Source organism: Aedes aegypti, chromosome 2, assembly GCF_002204515.2.
Source record: "Aedes aegypti strain LVP_AGWG chromosome 2, AaegL5.0 Primary Assembly, whole genome shotgun sequence".
Taxonomy (NCBI): domain Eukaryota; kingdom Metazoa; phylum Arthropoda; class Insecta; order Diptera; family Culicidae; genus Aedes; species Aedes aegypti.
Genome location: NC_035108.1, coordinates 421394768 through 421415058, shown reverse-complemented (window position 1 = coordinate 421415058; position 20291 = coordinate 421394768). Strand labels below are relative to the sequence as shown.

General features: G+C 37.5%; 1 protein-coding gene across 1 annotated transcript; it reads right to left on the bottom strand.

The window, feature by feature from the left end:
• Positions 1–232: 232 nt before the first annotated feature.
• Positions 233–18806, bottom strand: LOC5568942 (nidogen-2). The gene is made up of 10 exons (XM_001658214.2): positions 18301–18806; positions 4044–4523; positions 3508–3984; positions 2938–3450; positions 2596–2880; positions 2387–2534; positions 1649–2324; positions 1436–1593; positions 665–1379; positions 233–605 (listed from the first exon to the last, which is right to left on the bottom strand). Exons 1-10 carry the CDS (start codon positions 18490–18492, stop codon positions 353–355), a joined length of 3897 nt encoding a protein of 1298 aa, XP_001658264.2. The 5' UTR covers positions 18493–18806; the 3' UTR covers positions 233–352.
• Between the last annotated feature and the right edge of the window lie 1485 nt (positions 18807–20291).

Below are 20291 nucleotides of genomic sequence, written 5' to 3'. Positions count from 1 at the left end.
CCGTTCATTGGTTCTCTGTGCAATTTAGATTGTTCTAGTCACGGAGTAGCAACTACGAACTGGATGGTCATCTATACTAATGCTTATGCCTTTTGGAGACAGTAAAAAACAAAATTAGAATCACATGCTTGATTAATCTTTTTAAACAAGGGCGAAAGAAGATGGTAGCCCTTTAACGTTTTCACCATTTCTATCCTCACGAAAGAAAGTTTCTTGAAAAATAAAACAATCATGGTTTTAAAAAATATCTTATTTATCATTATGGCGTTGAAAAAGACATGTTTTGTGTAGATTATTTTACCAATAACTCACGTCACTTATGGCACTAAACTTTGTAATAAATGGTCTCTCCCTAATAGTCCAAAACTACATCATTACAGTTATTGTCGTCCGCACACTTACATCCCCTTCCAGATGGAGCACGGGGGTTCGACAGGCAGATTCTTTTTTCTGTGCAGTCGCCATTGTTAACCACACATGGGCTGTAGAAAAGCGGGCACTTGTCGGTAACTGCCGTCATGCCATACATCTTGTGGTTACCGAAAACTGGAGATGGAATGCCCTTTTCACGCTCTCCGTAGGCGTTTATGGATTCCACTTTTTTCCTGTTGATGAGAACATATAATGAGGATATTTAGCAAACATTGAAAGTTAGTTATCTTACGTGGTCCAGTCGGTCCAATAGAAATGATCATCGGTCACTGCCAATCCAAATGGATATGTTAGGTTGCTCGCTACAGTTCTAACGTGCTTAGTATAAGTGTCCACACATTCTATTTTCTTAGTACCAGCATCAGCATAGCAGAGCTCGCCCGTACCCGGAGAAACCTGTATGCTATTCGGAAGTTCAACCTGCGGTCCACTGACCAGTACTTGGCGTTCCGTACCATCCAGATTAGCCCACTCGATCTTCGGTCCCTCACGGTTCCAGTCGGACCAGTACAGTTTACTCTGATGAGGGTCTACTGCAATGCCTCTTGGATTAACTAGATATTTCGACACGATAACTGCTCTTAGGTTCGGATCTTCCAAACTGGCAACCTCGATGGTATCCTTTGAGGAGTCTGTCCAGTAGAGTCGCCGAGATATCCAATCTACAGCTACACCCTCCGGTGAAAGGATATCTTTGGTGATGAATGGCTTGCGATCGGTGCCGTCGTATTTGCAGCTGAATATCTGCTTCGCCGAAATATCGCTGAAGTAGATTCGACCTTCAGCACAGTCCTTGTCCACTCCGATAGCCATCTGTGCCATGGTTACTGGAACTCCACGACCGCCTTTGATGGGAAGTTTCACGGTTGCAACACCTTGACTTATCAATAGGAATCCAGAATCAAGACGGGGAGCAGTGTTGCAAACGCTACCGTTACCGATAAAACCTGGAATAGAGAATTTCTTCAGTTATGAGGCACCGTGAACGCATGGATGGACTAACCTTGATTGCAAGCACATTGATATCCTGAGGTCGTGCTGACGCATTGTGCATTTGGATCACAAAGACTTGGAATATTGATGCAATTCCGTTCTGGAGTGCAAACGAATCCATCTCCGAAGAAACCAGGATTACAAGTGCATTCGTACTTAGTTGGTTCCCTAAAAAGGACTTCAATAAGGATTGTGTAACGTACAATATAGATTTTATTAATACCTGAAATTAGGTCCGCACGTGGCATGCAGGCCACAGTTGTTACGCACGTTGCATGGCGGTGGGATGGACTTGCACTGGTGAACACCATCTCCAATGAAACCTTCAGGACAGTAGCAATACGGGATATTCTGGTGAGGATCGTACTTGCAAATAGCATTATCGGCACAGTAAGCTCCTCCACATGATCCAGCCCGTACGCAAAAGTCCGAAACGTCTCGTTCGTATCCGTCCTGGCAGACACAGAGTCCTTCTAGACAAACCGAGTGCATTCCACAGTCATCATCTATGCCACATTCCGGAGCTAGGTGGCAAGTGCGGCCATCGCCAATATATCCATTGTTGCAAACACAGACTGATTTCTTCGACTGAACGTTGTAGTTACACGACGCATGCTGATCGCAGATGTCTTCTTCATCAAGGCAAGATACTTCCTTCTCTACGCAGGTGAAACCATCGCCATCGTAGCCGGGATTACAGACGCATTCGTAACGGTACTGATGTTCGTTCCATTCACAGTTTGCTAGAGGGCTACAGTGATTTTCTACGTCGCAAGATGGCAGATGTTCATCGGGTTGAACTTCCACCAAACGACAGATCTGATCGAACGAATACTCAATTAGAGTGTAGCCAGTTGGACAAGTGCATCCTTGAACAGTGCAGAATGGCGCTATTTCATCTGTTGATGGGGGAAAATGGGTTCAATTAATGGCAGGATAAAATATTGAAATGGGTTCTTACATTCTTCGTTCGATCCCTGCTTAACACAAGCTTCACCATTCCATACTTGATCTACGTCGCACGGGTTTTCACATACATATCCATCTCCAGCGTATCCTGCCTTGCATTCACAGCGTCCGTTCACACAATCAGCGAACTCCGAACAATGCTGGAAATAGAAACTATATGAAGTATAACGTCTGAAACATACAGCTCACAATCGATCATACCTCGCAGTGATCTTCTCTGACATCCGGAGCATAGGAATGAACTTCGTAGAAAGTGTTGGCTGGCGTGGGAACCACCACCGAACTGGCACCGGCATCAATCAAATCGCATTGAAAACCGTTACCTTCATATCCATCGATGCAGACACATTTGTAGCCACCAGGTTCGTTGATGCAATCGGAATGTTCATCGCAGATATTAATACCCGAGCACTCGTCAATATCGACACAATTTATGCGATCGTTGTTGGTGTACGGTACATACGTAAATCCATTTTTACAGTTGCACTAAAATGAAATTGTTAAAGTTATGTGTTCAAAATTTTCAAGCCTTAAGGATCGTACATCGTAGGTATCATCAGCATTTGGAACGCAGACAGTATTGTCTCCACAGTTTGCATCGTCGCATGGATTCACCTTTTCACCGGAGCTTATCTTGCTCAACATACCCATGCGAATTGCCTTTTCTCGCGGTTCGTAGCCCAGGTTGATTTTGCTGGTTTTTAGTGTAGTCATCCGGTTCGCTGCATTTTCTTCCATTTCCAAAAACGGACACGGTTCAAACGAAATGACCTGATGCATGGTGTAGTCCACTTCACGTTCTTCAGATGGAATGAGCATTTTGTGGGTGGTGTATGCCTCAAGTCGATCTTTTCCAACCCTTTGGTATATTTCAGAGTAGTCGTCAATGTGCACTTTGTCTCCAAGTGGAACTTGCGTCACTTGACCTTCAATGGTGATATCTAACGCCAGCTGATCCCACAAATTCAGTCCATTAAAATGTAGATCAATCCGGAGATTGTCATGGGATCCTTGGAAATTGATCGTAGTTGTTTGGTTGAATTTTCCTCCAGTTATCTAAAATAGAAACGTTCTTGTAAGATTGTCATAGCAAAAAATAAATCAAGTTATTACCTGATACCCGTTGAGAACATTGCCGATAGGTTTAGCAAACAGCCATCCAACACTTGCTCCTATAGTTTGAGCCAACTGCAGGGTCGTACCAAGATCACCCTCCAAAGGACTCAACGCGGTGTAGGTCCTGCCATCAGCCATCACAACGTAAGACTGCATTTGACTATCGACTGTCCAGTGATTCAGCGTTCCCTTGATTGACCCGATCACTCGCATAGGCACGTCGTTCTTAACACAACTGTATCCGTTTCCGTAGTATCCAGCCTTACACGAACAACAGTAACCTGTCCGAGTATCCGTACACGTTGCAGCCGAATGACACTTAAAGTGGCCTCCATCGGCGCAGCTTCGTGGCTCATGGGAACCCTCATCGTGCACATTGGGTTCCTGTACGTTGCCGTCTTGATCGAAAGGACCAACCTTGAACAGCCACTCTCCAGGTTCACCCACATTAGAGGATACTGTTAGATGCTTCATCTAGAAATTACAAAGAAGTTGTTGATTGACCATTCTTCAACATTCAAATCTCTCCATACATTATCAGTTCCGGAGCCCTGCAGAGGGAAGAATCGTCCATCCTCGGATATAAACCCAGCCTGGGCCCGGACGTCCGGCAGGCCCGATTCCTTCGTATCACCCTGTATCCAGTTGATGCCATTCTCGGGATACAGAAACTGTACGAACGTCTCCTCGTCGCCCAGAATCAGCGCAACTTGAAAAGAATTCGTAACGTCGTTCTTCATGTCATAGTGGCCCACGTGTTCCCAAGTTGCTACAAACACCTGCCGAGCTTCGAAGTCTGTCGATTCGTCAAAGTTGACGCGCACCAGGTCACTTACACGGTGCAGTAAATCTTCATCAGTTGATTTGAAGTACACGATGGCGGCGGTATCGTTTGGTAGAGTAGTATCCACGTTCGCATAGAACGGAGCCACCGCCGGATACTCGATGGGGAAAGGCAAATTGAGATAATTTTGAAACTCAGATCCAAACGTTAGAATGCCGTTGGTGTTAATCTGTAAAGAATGGATTTTGTACAACATACAACAGGATTCATTCATAAAAAACGTAGACATATATGTAGAGAGCAGAAGCATTGTGCGACATGGTTATCGCATTATTATCTGTCTCATTCACGTTTCAGCACATTATGTGTATTTATGTAATCGGCAACCCGCTCATTATTTTCGCAAAGCAAGCAATAAAAATCATATTTTAGATGTTGACCGAGCGTCATCATGCTGGCCTGATTTGATAAGACAGAAGAGCCTATGCCCTGTGATGGGTGGTCATGATTTATGTGGGCCGAACGTGATTGAGATTTCGAAATCGATCCGAAGATTTAAAAAATTGTAAAAATGGTTTGGTAAAAAAATTCACAATCAATTTGTACGTTGAGATGAAGCTACACAAAATTGAGTCTTCTGGTCCAACACCAAAGTATCTTAATACACCGGATTCCCACAAATGTTCATATATTACTGAGAATAAATGCAAAAATTGTATTTACAAAAAAGTTTGCTTCAAATTGTAGGGGAGCATCACTTCTTCAATTAATTTTCAAGGAATTTGGACTTGTAGTTCAACACAGTTATAGTATAACTGTGTTGAACTACAATATTATTGTCTTTCATCCACACCATTGAGCTCTCGCCGAGCGGTGTCACGAACACATGCGCACATTTGCTGGTTGAAAATACTGCCATTTGATTTTGCTGGAAACAGCTGATCTTTGTTTATATTTTCAACCAGCAATCTTTAAGTAGTGTTGGTACCATGTAACGTGTATGTACACGAGCGCAGAAACCACTATAAAACTGGATAAAAATAATTTTGAAACAAATTTCACATGAGCTGGTTTTTGCTACAAACCGGTTCCAAACGCAAGATTAGAGTAAAGTGGGGCAAGAGTTTCTTTTTAATATTTCTAGCTCAAATCAAATCAAAACTTAGAAATGTCATGGTGGTTCGAATGCTATTCAAGTAAGAGACTTTCACTCCAAATATCATGAAAATCGATTGAGATTTGGAAAAGTTATGGCTATTTGTTGTTTTTCGACGCAAATATTGTAATATTTGGTCAAACTTTCGATGCATGGAACCAAATGAAGATACTATATTTTTCAATATTTTATGTAAGGGCGTTTCTAGGCCTATCATAAGGATGCTTTGACGTGGATTAGTTTTTCCATAAATAGTTGGAATCAATTTTTGGCCCATAGCGGGGCAAAAGTTCGAATCTGCGGGGCAAAAGTTCGACCCATGTGTAAACCCACGGAAAAATTTTCAAATTTCCTGAAATCTACATATTATCTTCAAATTTAGCGAAATTTGCCTGATCGTGCGAAAAATGTCACAAAAATTTTACATTTCCCTTAGTTTTGCGAAAAACTGCTATTTTTTGGGTGTATTACAATTAACCCTGTTTTGGGCATTTTTAGATGAAAATTTAGTGTGTATTTTTCGGCAAACATAAGTTTACGGGGCCCAGATAGCCGTAGCGGTAAACGCGCAGCTATTCAGCAAGACCAAGCTGAGGGTCGTGGGTTCGAATCCCACCGGTCGAGGATCTTTTCGGGTTGGAAATTTTCTCGACTTCCCAGGGCATAGAGTATCTTCGTACCTGCCACACGATATACACATGCAAAAATGGTCAATTGGCATAGAAAGCTCTCAGTTAATAACTGTGGAAGTGCGCATAAGAACACTAAACTGAGAAGCAGGCTTTGTCCCAGTGAGGACGTAACGCCAGAAAGAAGAAGAAGAAGAAGTTTACGGCTGGTAGAAAGTATGCCTGGCATAAAAGTATTGATATTTTGTGTTTTAGCCAACGAACTTTTGCCCCACATTAGATTCGAACTTTTGCCCCACCGGTGGGGCAAAAGTTCGAATAAGACAATCAATTTTGAAACTGTTATAACTAAAAATGGGTAAATATTTTGACACAAGTTTGTTCAGCAAAGTTATAGTCAATATGATGAAGGTTCGCTGTATGGTATTTGTTTTGTTTCATCTGCTATTATTTTCCTGGAAACTTTGATTATACCACTAAGGTCGAACTTTTGCCCCACCTTACTCTATCAATTTTTGCATGAAAAAAATAGTTGAACTGAGAAAATTTTGCTTAATGAAATAAAAATATTTTATTGCGCGGATGTGTTGGTGAGCCAAGTTTTGGGAATCCAGTACCTGTGTATTAAATTACTTTGGATCAACACATCCCTTGTGTAATTTTAAAACATGCTCCTGGGTTCTTTTTTTTTGCAAAATACCATGCCTATTCAGTTACGGATCACACGCAGTTGGTATTGCAAAGGTGTCATTATAAAGACGTTTTTGTAAGAAGTGTCGCTTTAAACGCGAAGCAACAAGAGTCGGGCTAATGGTGAATACGTCGAAAACAAAGTACATGCTGGTTGGCGGAACTGAGTGCAACAGGGCCCGCCTAGGAAGCAGTGTCACGATAGACGGGGATACTTTCGAGGTGGAGGACGAGTTTGTCTACCTCGATCCTTGTTGACGGCTGACAACAATTTTCGTCGGGAAATAAGAAGGCGCATCATCAGCGGAAGTCGTGCCTACTATGGGCTCTAGAAGAAACTGTGGTCAAGAAAGATTCACCCCCGCTCCAAATGCACCATGTATTTACAAAACGCTCATAAGACCGGTACTACCGGTACCGGTTCAGTGATAACAACCTTCATTTTATACGATGAGACTAATCTAATGGAAAAAATCTATGAATGAACTTGTTGTCCTGGAAACATTATGCTGCTTTCGAAAAGCAAACGTCAAATGTTGAGCATTATAAAATATTGCCAATACACATACGAATCCGATTAGGCGTGATTATACCATGCATCACATCATCAAACATTGGTGACTCCCAGATCTCTACCTTATCCCACTAACCTAATATCCTTTCCACGACAGCTGTGGAGAGGCAGAGGTATATTCGGACTCTAGTAACAAAGGTTGTCTAACTAATATTCCTTCCCTTCCCGATGACCGTAAGGACGTGGCCGGCGCCGTTATTATCATTAGCATTATGCATTTCGCACAAATTCGAAGGTGATACAGTTCTAGACCATTGTTTAAGGGTTGCCTCCTTCCCGTTCGTTACCAAAGTCAAAAATTTGAGACTAACTTCTAATTCTTAAGGCTGGTACTGACAAGAAAAGGAATCGCCTATCTCGATGCGTGGAGAATTTCTTCCAAGAAATGGTCAAGACAATCTCATTTTTCTGATAGCAGTACGTAGTTGAGAAGAAATGTCACTTCAAAGGGGGCTCTCTGTAGGAAATTTCTTGACCCATTCAGTCAAGGAATTTCTTTACTTTTCTTGAGCGAAACAGCATACTTAGCTTTAGACAAGATTGATGTATCCTCTAACAGCCGAGAGCTGTCCTAGGACGTGGCCGGCGCCGTTATTGACTTTAAAATTTGAGTCCTCAATTTGTGAACATTGAGAATGGTAAGCTAATCCCAAGCCCCATTGATCAAATCTCTGTGCAACTTCGATTGTTCTGGTCAATCACGGAGTAGCAACTACGAATTGTACGGTAATCTACGCTCATGCTAAATTTATTCGAAAAAAAATCTTAAAATTGAAAAAAAGGGAAAATGTTATGAAATGGACTAGTTTCTGCAGATTTTCCTGTTACTATTTGAGCGATAACGCTTTTGTGTAATCCTTAAATAAGTATTCTGAATATTCACCCGTAGTTCTCAAACACCTTTTTAGAAATAGAGTGTTAAATATGTTTTTTTACATCATACTTGACATTGTCTTGCATTGTTTGTTGAACATTCAGCTTTCTCGTGGTAGTTTTAGTGAATTTTGTCAATAAATTGCTAGAGAAGTCCTCAAACTATTCTAAAGTATAATTGAATTTGTGTTGCAAACATCGCAAATATTGTGGTGTACGTTTGGAATGCAAATATGAAATGCGAGAACGCCAAACACGGTGAGATTTTTCACAAGGAAGGCGACGTCAAAGATTTGCTTTTCTTTACTAGGTTGGTGGTGGTATGTATCATGGTTCCTTAGAATCCTTTGATTACTTTGCGTTACCGCATTTGAAGATTTGCACATCAAACGAAAATAGCAGTACTAGACAAAAATCAACAAGTTTACATTGGACTTCTTAGGCCCATGATTTTTGGAGACACGAATGCCACTCAGATATGTGGTAAAGTGTCTCTAATAAAGCATAATAATGATTTTTGGGTCCCCGAATATTCAGGTATATTTATTTGGATAACAGAATAATGTATTAACCTATGTACCCAAAACAGTGATTTTCCGAGGCAATCTGATTGTTCTTTGGCAATTTGAATAATAGTAGTGAAAGCCGATTTTCATACAAAATGCTCAACTTTGGCATGCTGTAACTTTGTTTCCATATGAGCAATCGACATGAAATTTTGACAGTGAACTACAAATATACTCAAATTTAATATCACAAGATTTGAAAATTTTCACACTACCGGCTAAAAAGTTAAGCACCAGGTGAAATCGCTCAAAATAATAGTAGTTTTTCTTTTACAAATTTTTGTTCAGCAACAATTTTGTAAAAAATTGGGTTGTTTATATATTCATAGCTTAGGTGGAAATGGTTGAAACGATGAATAAAGAAAAATTCAAAAAATTAAAATACAGCAGATATTTAAATTATTAAAACTACTATTATTTTGAGCGATTTCACCTGGTGCTTAACTTTTTAGCCGGTAGTGTGAAAATTTTCAAATCTTGTGATATTAAATTTGAGTATATTTGTAGTTCACTGTCAAAATTTCATGTCGATTGCTCATATGGAAACAAAGTTACAGCATGCCAAAGTTGAGCATTTTGTATGAAAATCGGCTTTCACTACTATTATTCTGAACACAACTGTAATTGATGTTTTTTGTTGAAACAAATTGATTTCTTAGGTATGTTTAAACTTAAATATATGTTTAATTCGAATCAGATTTTTGTTATTGTAAACTTATATTTTTGTAGTTTTTAACAAATGTTTGCATTGTTTCTACCACTCTTTGGGTTATTGAAAATCGCTATTCAGCAGCGGATTATTTGGGGGTAAAGAGCCAGTCATCTTGAGCATATTATTTTGCTATCTTTTGTAAACATTCGTTCACCAGTAAAGATCAATCTTGTAAAACTAGTTTCCATAAGTAATTAGTGAGAAGCTTGCTCAATATATTTCTCTTTCTACCAACTAGCCTATGGTGTTTTAAAAGCATCTCCGGAATTTCAACCGAATTCCCTGCATCTTAGTCATATTTAAAGGTATTTATCTGTATTTATTCACTTTATATTACTTTATTCCTATTTAACTTGTTGCAGATAAAGAGCAATCGAACCACTGCCAGAAAGTTTGTTCACCGATTGAATCGGATTATTTCATCAGATTTCCTAATTTCGCTAACAGCTGCATTGGAGGCAAGGCAAACGGTCGCAATCAGGAATTGGAGAGCTGGATTTTTTATCACTCAATTCATGTCATTATTTCTATTTTAATTGTATTTTTATTTGTAAGTTAATGTTAATAACAATATATGTACTTTACAAACACCTCAATGAAGTTTTGTTATAATAATAAAGGAGAAAATAAACAATAAGAAAATATAGATAAACAACCAACCACTCGTTTGTTTTAAACAACACATCAGTTTATATCAAAATGAATTTTGTTTATTTCAATACACTTCAGCTGGTTTGAAACAACCTAAATAATTGGTTGACTTTGCAGCTGTCAAACAAACAACCAATTTTTTGCATGTTTGGAACCAGTTTTGTGTTGTTTTTAAATCTCTTGTTGTTTTGAAAGCAATATTGGATAGTAGTTTGTTTCAAACAACCGAATTGTTAAATTCAAACTAATAATTTGTTTGGGCAAAATTCAACCAAAAAATTGATTTGAAAACAACCGAAAATTGGTTGGAATGACTATTTTTTTCTCCGTGTATAAATCGGATTTTGCCAGCATGGTTTATATTGTGACAATTTCTACTAGTTTGAAGAATTTTTACCACGGTGTGGACTCCAATTCCAATTTTAAACGATAGAGCTCTTCCGTTCTTATATATTAAATGTTTCTATGTTGTTTTATTGAATTTAAGGTCAGATTCGTCACTTTTGCACGATACATGGTCGGGGTTCTGCTAAACCGCACCAAGTGCCAAAAGCATTATTTTGAGATATTTAACTTTAAAGTTCACTCATCTGCGAGTAAATCGCAAATGACTCTTTTGAAAATTTCACCGTTCACAAATGACTAACAGGGTCCAAGAAGTAACTCAAGATAGAATATTCAAAAAAATCATCAAATATTTTCCATTTAATTAGATTTGATTTAAAATCAAAAGGTACTCAGTTCACTCTGGCTGAACAAAAATTGAAGAATGGCTGGATGTGTTTCATGATTTCCAGGAACACAGGAGAAAGAAAGAAATAAAAAGGGTTCAATTCATCGTCATGCATGTTGGAATGCTTGTCACAAATGTTTATGCACTGTGAACGGAAAAGATTTATAATTTTCCATAGAACTGGCCACAATGTAGTGGTATGAATTGGTACAAGCCAATTCGTATTCTAACATATTCTACCGACTTTCTCTTGATGGATTATCTATTTCAACAGAAGAGTTATTCAACCAAGTCCCTCACACATTCAAAGATTCGAAAAAGACAATAATGATGTAGTTAAAGAATATGCCGATCGAAGAAAACCATGAATTTGTTCTGCCAGAGCGCACCAAGTTACTCGTATTTAATACACTTTGGCTGAACAAGTTCACGATTATTAAATTTTATGTAAAGCGGATACCAAGAATTGCATACATTTCATCATTCCCGTTGTACATGAAACTGCTTGTGCTTTATTGTTCAAAAATAGTCATAAAAGCTGAAAGTTGATTGATTTTATATGACTCTGTGTTAGGGACAACGTAAAAAAATATCAATCGGGATTCGAACTCGTGTCCTTCGAGTGGTGGTAAGGCGTGCTACCTCTCGGTCATTTAGAACTGTTGAATTAAGAGCGAATAACTCGAAACAAGCTGTGCGCGATCTGATCTAGGAGGCTTGATGATGAATACAGGTGAAAACGTAATTTTCTGAACAGCTAAAGCGCATCAAGTGCTTCCAAATTATTCAGACAGCATCAAATTTAAATGTCTTGTTATTTCATCACGGTCCATGCAGGGACCCATCGACATATTATATATAAAGCGAAGGTAAGCGTCTTGCGAATGTTGATATCTTTTCTTCATACAAAAACACGATTTTTATATAAATGGTACTTGGTGCGGTGTGGCTGAACAAAATTTCAATGATATTAGATCAGCACCACCGAAACAATACTGTATTTTACAAAGCCCTTAACTTACATGACATACTAAAATCCTTTGGTGTTGTTACTGTATGTTGTCCGGAATGGCCACTTAGCAATATTTAAGGAAGAGTTTTAAAAAAATGCTGTCTTTGATCAGAATACTAAATAACCTCCAATGACAAGCTAAGGTTTATGGTTCGCTCTGGTTGGATACAATTTCAGTTTTACATATCCTGCTAGAGAAAAAATTTGAATTTACTCAACGAGGGATGGTTCAAATTATTCGATACCGTAAAATGGGGTGTTAAGGACTCGTGGGGTTTTAAGGGATTGAACTTCTCCATCAAGTTTGACAAGTCACAAAAACGTCGAAAGTCGATATATCAGTCATCTGAAATGCTTGATTTGTTCGGAGGATTGTGAACTGCAGTATGTGATAGGGAATGTCTAATAAAACAGAGTATTGTGGAGTCTAGATATTGAAAACGATTCAAAAAATGTTTGTTCAAATTTTATAGGCTAAATACATTAATCTACAAAACTATGAAACAATATTAAAATAAATATGTGAGTAACTTAGAAGATAAGTATATTTAATTGAGATCACAATGTAGGCAACAAATTTTGAAAATTTTATCTAGATTTCGAGTTTTAGGGGGAGATCCCCCAGTGCCGGACAGCACCCAATACCGGACAAAGTCGAAATATTGAGAAATCATGGTCCAATCAAGATGGTGTATTAGTAGAAAAGAAAGCTCTTATGTAGACTATTGTTTGCGTAGAATAACACATCCTTGAAATATTCATGCCTTTTTAAAAAAAGTAGGAAAGTTTGAAAATCTTTAAAAAATTGACGTATCTCCTTAATTTTGAGCCTATTTAGTAATTATTTTGAATATGAAAAAATACTTTGGATCCCGCAAACATGATCGAACATAACCCTAATTTGATAGGATGAATGTATTTTGTACCATAATAGAAGTAAATATGTACAAATTACAATTTTGGTTAAGCACCTCCTGTCCCTCAGTTTCGGACAGCTTGATTTGTTATATGATATCTTTGTAATTATTGCATCAGTGTCTCAAAATACTTTCATTTTTCATGGTTTCCGTCGATCATGGTATCAAACATGCAATAAAATTAAGAAGAATGAACATTCAGAACAACATCGTAAAATGTGCTATTTTTCATCATATATGAAAGAGGTTTTTGATAGACATATTGCAAACTAAGAAAAACTCAAATTATTCTTGTAAATGTTGCAAATGCATTGAATTGGTAATTATAAACTATTCCTATAGTGTACACATTCAATGATGTTCAAATTTACAGAATTCGAGGCATTTCCAGATCGTGTCCGGTATTGGGCGCCACCTTTCAAGATCGAACAATTTGGTACTGAAATACATCATCAAAATGCAATGTCAAAATTCATATTTATATTTTCAAATTTATTTTTGTACACTATAAAAATGATGATATTTATCATAAATGGGTAACACGAGCCCATTAAATCAATATTTTTCGAATTATGAATTTAGTGGCTTAAGTGTCCGGTACTGGGGGATCTCCCCCTAATATTTTTTATGGAAAAAGTCTGTTTTTGAAAATACGTGGGGTGTTAAGGGATTATTTTTACTACTTTTTCCAAGTTACTAAACTCATTCGATTTATGCTGTAATATATTTCAATATACTTTTGCCTTACTCCGTGCAGTTTGTTACTGAATATCTCCAAAAATGTCTAATCTCAAAAATTGGTTTACTACGTATTGAAGTAAATATAGGATTTTTCTAGATATTATTTCCAAAACTTGTTCGAACTTACTGGATTTTTGATAAGTTAGAAGGATTCTTTTACTTGGAAATGCAAAATGGTTTTGCAGCCGTTGTTTCTTTCAGTGGTAATCCTATGAAGTGGTAAACAAAAATAATATTTTGTAATTTCTCAGAGTCTATAAATGAAAAGTTGCGCGAAAAGTTAAAACAAATCTATCGAGCTTTCAAACCGTCCAGCTATCAAACAGATCAGCAAAACGAATAAAGGCTTTTTTCAAAGACAGCAGGTGAACAATAATTCAAAGAATCCTCTTCGCGTAACTCTCTGTACATAGACTCTGTCATTTCTGAGCTCTTTTTGAGAAACTTCGCGGCCTCGTCGGGCACTTAACGTGTTATATAGTGAGCGTTAGATTTCCGCTCCATACTGGAACACTTTACTTCTTCGGTATTTTTCGACCATGCCACTGGGTGTTGCATGCAAATATTTTTTTGCAACAAATAATTGCAAATAATTTAGTGTAGTGTTATATTTTCAGGACAAATTGACCATTTCCCCTATAAAAAATAAAAGCTTGTTGAAATTATCCTTATACTATAGATTATTGAAGAATTAGCTTACAGGATTCGTAAACTGCAAACATTTAGGTTATGATCCTGTTGCATATAAGTATAAAAATCATTTCAACACAATTTTGTGATGTTTTGATAGTTCCCAAATAGGATTGATAACGGTGAAAAAATTAGCAGTTACAATGAAACGGTTTGCGTTTGCAGGAGTTCCAAGTTCAATAATATTAATGTATTATCTGATTAAGGTTGAACATAACTTATGAAATTGAATGAAAGCACCAAAGTTATTGACCAAAAAGATTATGTTTTGCTGTTTGAAAAATATGGTTTTATTTACGAAACTCAAATTCCTTAACACCCCATTTTGTATTCCCGTCAAAAATCACACATTTTAATAATGAAATCTGTCATGGGATCCTTATAATTGTATTTGGCTTTTGATATACACGACGAGGGAATGATAGGGCAGTACTTTGCTCAATTATTGACATACTAGAAGTTGCTTGAAATTCTAGTTGAATTTTTTTTTCATCCCTTAACACCCCATTTTACGGTATCTTAAATGTAGATAGGTTATGATAATCTGAGTCCTCTGGTGTAAATGACTCATTTTTGAAAAAAATGGCGTTTGATGCGGTTTAGCAGAACCCCGACCACATACACGAAGCCACACATCAAGCTAACTTTGATTTCTTTTTACTTATTTCGGCTCTTCCGTGGGTTAACTCAAATTTGGGACAACTAAAAAACAACTCAATGCAAAAAAGCTTTGGAAGTCTTTGTAGTCGGTTAACACAACTTAAATTTAGGTATGGGGTTGGCCGGTTGCATCATACAATTTATTTTTCATTTTCATAAAAAATGAGGGAAGGAGGGGTTGAAAAGTCTAGAAAATTGTCTTAACTGAAAAAAACTCTAATTTGGCTTACTCTACGGACATTCGACGCTGAATCGGTCCGAGCAGCACACATGTTATAATTGTGCATTATCAACTGATATATAACCTAATCTGGTCATATATAAATTGATAATACTCAAATATAACATGTGTGTTGCTTGAGGTGCATCTCTCTCTGTTTTTGACAACAATGTTGTAGCGAGAGAAGCAAAACAACCCAACTAAAGGTAAAAATTAAATGCAGTTTGCTCAAACTTGAGTTGAAACAACTTATTTTTTGCGTAGTCTGTTTTTTCCGTGTACATTAGAATGCTTCAAAAAATCGTTTATGCTCTATACCGTTCATTCTATTCAAGATCAAATTCTGAGTGTCTTCCTAAAATTTGAGCTCATTGGGATGAAAATTGAGATTGCACAAGCCCTTCAAAGTTTATATGAAAATTATTATGGGAAAAGCAAGCAAATCGTTCAATGGGTCATAGTGTTTGCCCACGTGTTCTTGAGAGTTAGAGCAACGCTGTTACTGTTAGATATATTAGTCAGCTACAACTTTGCCGAAGACCGTTTTCGAATCGGACGGCGCAGTAATTAGTTATTGATTTATATCCAATCGCAAATGCTTCTACAGTGCTCATTTATCTTCTGAACAGGCAACATTGCTGCATCTGGCGCGAAAGATAGCACAATTTTATGGCTACTATAAAATATATTCAGTGATGCCTGCAGATCAGCCCAATTATTAAAGCCAAAGTTTTACAACTCAAATAAAAAACAATACCTAATTACTGAGGCGTCCGATTTGAAAACGACAAAGTTGTAGCTGATGAATGTATGTTACATTATCAACGTAGCTCTAATCCCCAAGAGCATATGGGCAAACACTATGACCGATTGAAAGATTTGCTTGCATTCCCATAGTAAATCCCATATAAACTTTGGAAGGCTTATGCAGTCTCAATTTTCATCCGATTGAGCTCAAATTTTGGGATGACACTCAGAATTTAATCTTGAATTGAATGAGCGGTGTGGAGCAAAAATGATTTTTTGAACCACTCTAGTGTACATCATACTGAAGGGTGGACCCATTACTTTGCACGATGACTTGAATGACTATTTTATGATCATCAAAAAGTTTTCAGAGTTTTCCGCTAAAATTTTGCAAGTGTCCTTTATAGAAGTTTACGGTTCTAATGACGCATTGATATAAAATTTTGATCGATCCAATGCTGTGAAAATAAAACACGTTTTTTTCAGTATATTTTTTGAATAATATCACAACCTTAAGCAAAAATTTAGCCAACAAAATTCAAAAAATGTTTATGTCAGAATACCTACGAAGCAAGATTAACTCATTGCCTTTCGAATGCGCCATTGGAGTATCAATTAGACGTGTAATCACAGATATATGGACAAAACACTTTTGTATGTTTTTAGAGGGTAAACCCAAACTTTTGCATGGAAGTGCACATGGACCTCTTAATGTAGTAGCAATCAAATTTTCATCAGATGTATTTTCTGACTGTTCAATAAATATGCAATATAAGCTGTACACAGTTTCAGCCTCAAATAAGTGTTTCAGTTCCTGGATTTTTTTTGAAATATTTGTTTAATTCAATATTGACAACAAATGCACACTTGATACTGATATTTTTCCAATGCCTATACTTATGTCGAATGTTACAAACATGTGAATATGGGCAGTTCTGGCCTCATAGTGAAATTCAAATAATTCTGTGAGAAGCATAAGAAAATATTGTAATGGTTTCATATATATGATGAAAATCGACATACACTAAGATCTTTTTGTACGGCTTTTTCTACAAGGTTTACGGAATTAAAACGGTATTTTTGTACGGACTTCTGAATTACCACGGTTTTTACAATTGGATAGGTAACAAAATAAAAAAAGGCACTATGAGTGTTTTACATCGCCTTCAACACAAGAATACTGTTAATCTGGTTCAATAGGAACGTACCGGAGTTTTTAGAAGTTAGGATTAAACTTTTAGAAAACATAACGTATCGTGAAAGAATATGCGTCGAAAGTCTCATGTTCGTCAAATTGCGTTGCGTCAAAAATCAGAATCACAATATTCCAAATTGAATGTAAGGAATGTCAACTGAATTGAGTGATTCTAAAAAGTTTTTATAAACAAAAGTATTCATAAAATTCTTTGTATTTTTTTTCATATGAATATGTAAAATAGAATCCTTGGTCTATTTCCTTTGGCTTAAGCGGTAATTATAATTTGCTGAATTTCAATTTTAACATGTCGATACTTACAACATTGGTACAAGATGGGTACTTTCAATTAAAATTTGAAAGGTAAATCTTATAAAATCCTCCATAAGTTAACCTTTTTAGATTTTGAGTTGCTCACAGTTTTCGTCAAAATCCATAAAAGCTTTCTTCTGAACAGTTTGAGACGATCTTTTGTAAAAATTCAATTTTCTCCGTTCACTTGCATTCCTGAAGGCAACTCAAAGTAAAAACATATCTGAAACAGGAGCTAAAGCTGTTTCAAAACCTATTTGTTCTTCTATTTGGTGGTCCGGCCCAACATGGGCAAAGGTTGCTTTTTCAGCTTAGTTTTCTATGAGCATTTCCACGATGGTCAACAATGTCTTGGAAAATCGAACCCGATAAGATCTTCGACCTTATGGAATTCAAATACGATTGTCTTACTGAATAACAGCACGTTTAGACAAATTCTTTAGGTATGTAATCTTTATTGTGACGACTACATTTTTACGTGACATTTTATATGTCTTGGATTTTCTAAATTGCGTGGCGTTGAAACCAAAAACTGCACCTAAAATGTACAAAAATAACTTGTGATAAAATAGTCCTTCTTCGCAATCTGCTCGGTAATATGCTATTGCAGTCAGAAAGATATCAGCTTCCTTTGCTTTGCCATTTTTCTCCCAGTCAGGAACTTTGATAAGACCAGCTGTTAATTTGCACATGTAATACACTACGCACACGCACCTAATAAGCACAGTACCACTTGGAAGGCATAACATTCATAGCACAGGAGCTCTCAATGAGAAACTTGGCTGACCTCAGACTGATTAGGGTTCTAAATGTTTCAATGCTACTATCTGAACTCTGTGACTCCGTAGAAATTGATAACCATGCATAGTGGACCTTTCTCTTCGCTTGCTTCTTTCTGCGGATCGATCTCCTGGAATGTTTCACTCACATAGACAAATTCATATTTTTCGCTGTAGAAATGGGCCGGAACGTCTAGCTGCATTTCCGCATACTCTTCATCTCCTCGTGGTAGAACATCGCTAGGTTCGTTGATGTAGCTGTACAAGTCTCTTGGACTAACTCCTTCAGCTATTCGAGAGCACACCGTAACGGCTACCAGAGCCAACAGTACATATTTCATCTTTAAACAAATAACTTTCTGTTTTCCAACATCTGATAATCAATCACTATATTTAGCAGCCTTTTTTTCTGACCGATTAAGTAACGTTAAGTCGTTATCACTACCGTTCGTTGCCCACTTTGTTAAACTTAGCCAGATCACGTTATCAACCTAAAACTCTTCTTTTCACTATCACTATCAATTGGATCCATTCACATCCTTAGCTGCTGCAGAAGTCTTCTTCAGCAAACATCTCCACTATCACCGAATCCGGAATGTTCCAAAAAACTGCGACCGCTCTACTCGAGATCCCGAACACGACTGGTGGACCGATCAGAATGCTGCGGGAAGATCTCTTTCGTCCTCTCGTAAGACGATGAATAATATTTAATGATTGCTGAGAAATGTGCACTGATGGCTGGTCTTCTAACCCATATGGCCGTATACGCAATAGGCAGCCACCGCGACGAACTGAGGGTTCATTAGGTTGACGAAGCGTATAGTCTATGTAGAGTAAGTTCATGATGAGTTCAGTTGGAAACATTCGGTGCCAAATGGTTGGAAGTTAGGTTCTGTTTAGGGAAAACGTGGCTTGCCGATGTCGTTATTTTAGTGGGGATCCGAAATTTTAATTGGACGGAATTGGGTGTTGTTCCACTGGTGATAGCTTTGCGCGTGTCAGCGTGTCAATTGAAGTATGATTTGTTTGATGAGCTATGCTTGTTGGCAACATTAGATGGTTTCAGAATCCTTGGGCTGGCAGGGATCGAAATTTATATTGGAAATTGATATGGCCTTGAGTAGCACGAATTGGTAGTTTTGAGAGACGTATTTTAGAAATTAGGAACTATCGGAGTTCTATTTTCTAAGCTGCGCTTGACGACAACAGTAGCAGTTGTGCAAAGCATTCTACGGGTTATAGGAGGTTAAAAAGAAACGATAAATAACACAATGATGATTCACAATTAAGGGGTCCAGATAACCGTAGCAAGAACAAGCTTAGGGTCGTGGGATCGAATCCCATCGGTTCAGGATCTTCTCGTAATGGAATTTTTCTCGACTTTCTGGGTATGGAGTATTCTTGTGCTAGCCACACGTCCAGGGCTTCCCAAATGATGGTCTGCGGGCCCCTAGGGTGTCATGACGAGGTCTCAGAGGATCCGCAAAAGTGTTGCGAATAAGTGTCGTTTCTCTTGATTGATGAATAAATGTGAAGAACCTGTTACCTAACTTGTGTTCAAGAAAGAATTATCACCGAGTTGCAAAGCCTCAAAATTCTGATGGTTATTGCAAGGATTAAACAAAGCGTAATTATTTACTGCTTCCACAAAAAAAAAAAAAATACATATTTTATTTATTTATTTATTTAAACCAATCGCGGAACGCTTTCAAATCTATCATTGATATATTAATTGAAATTTTCAACCGATATGTATCTGTCATCAGTTGTAGATTGCTGCGGAGATTCCTAACGGATATCTGGCAAAGTTTTCGGAGATTTTGATTAATTTTCCTCACGGCATATAGTAGTTGGCTGCCATGAAGCCCATCAACTTGACCACAATATGCATTGTTTTGGATAAATCTCCGATGCTAAAGTTTATCGTGGAAAAGTGATTAGTTGTTTGCTCCAACGTGGGACAAAGTTGTCGATGTTTATTTACGCACATAGCACTGTTATACAGTGGAAAATATGTCGTAGAGTGTAAGGCTTAAAAGTAAAGGTACAAAAATGATTGCAACTTGTTTTAGGTTCCAATAATTTCTACAGAGATTTGAACTCACAAGTATTCAACTTACAAGCTCAAAGATTTATTAAC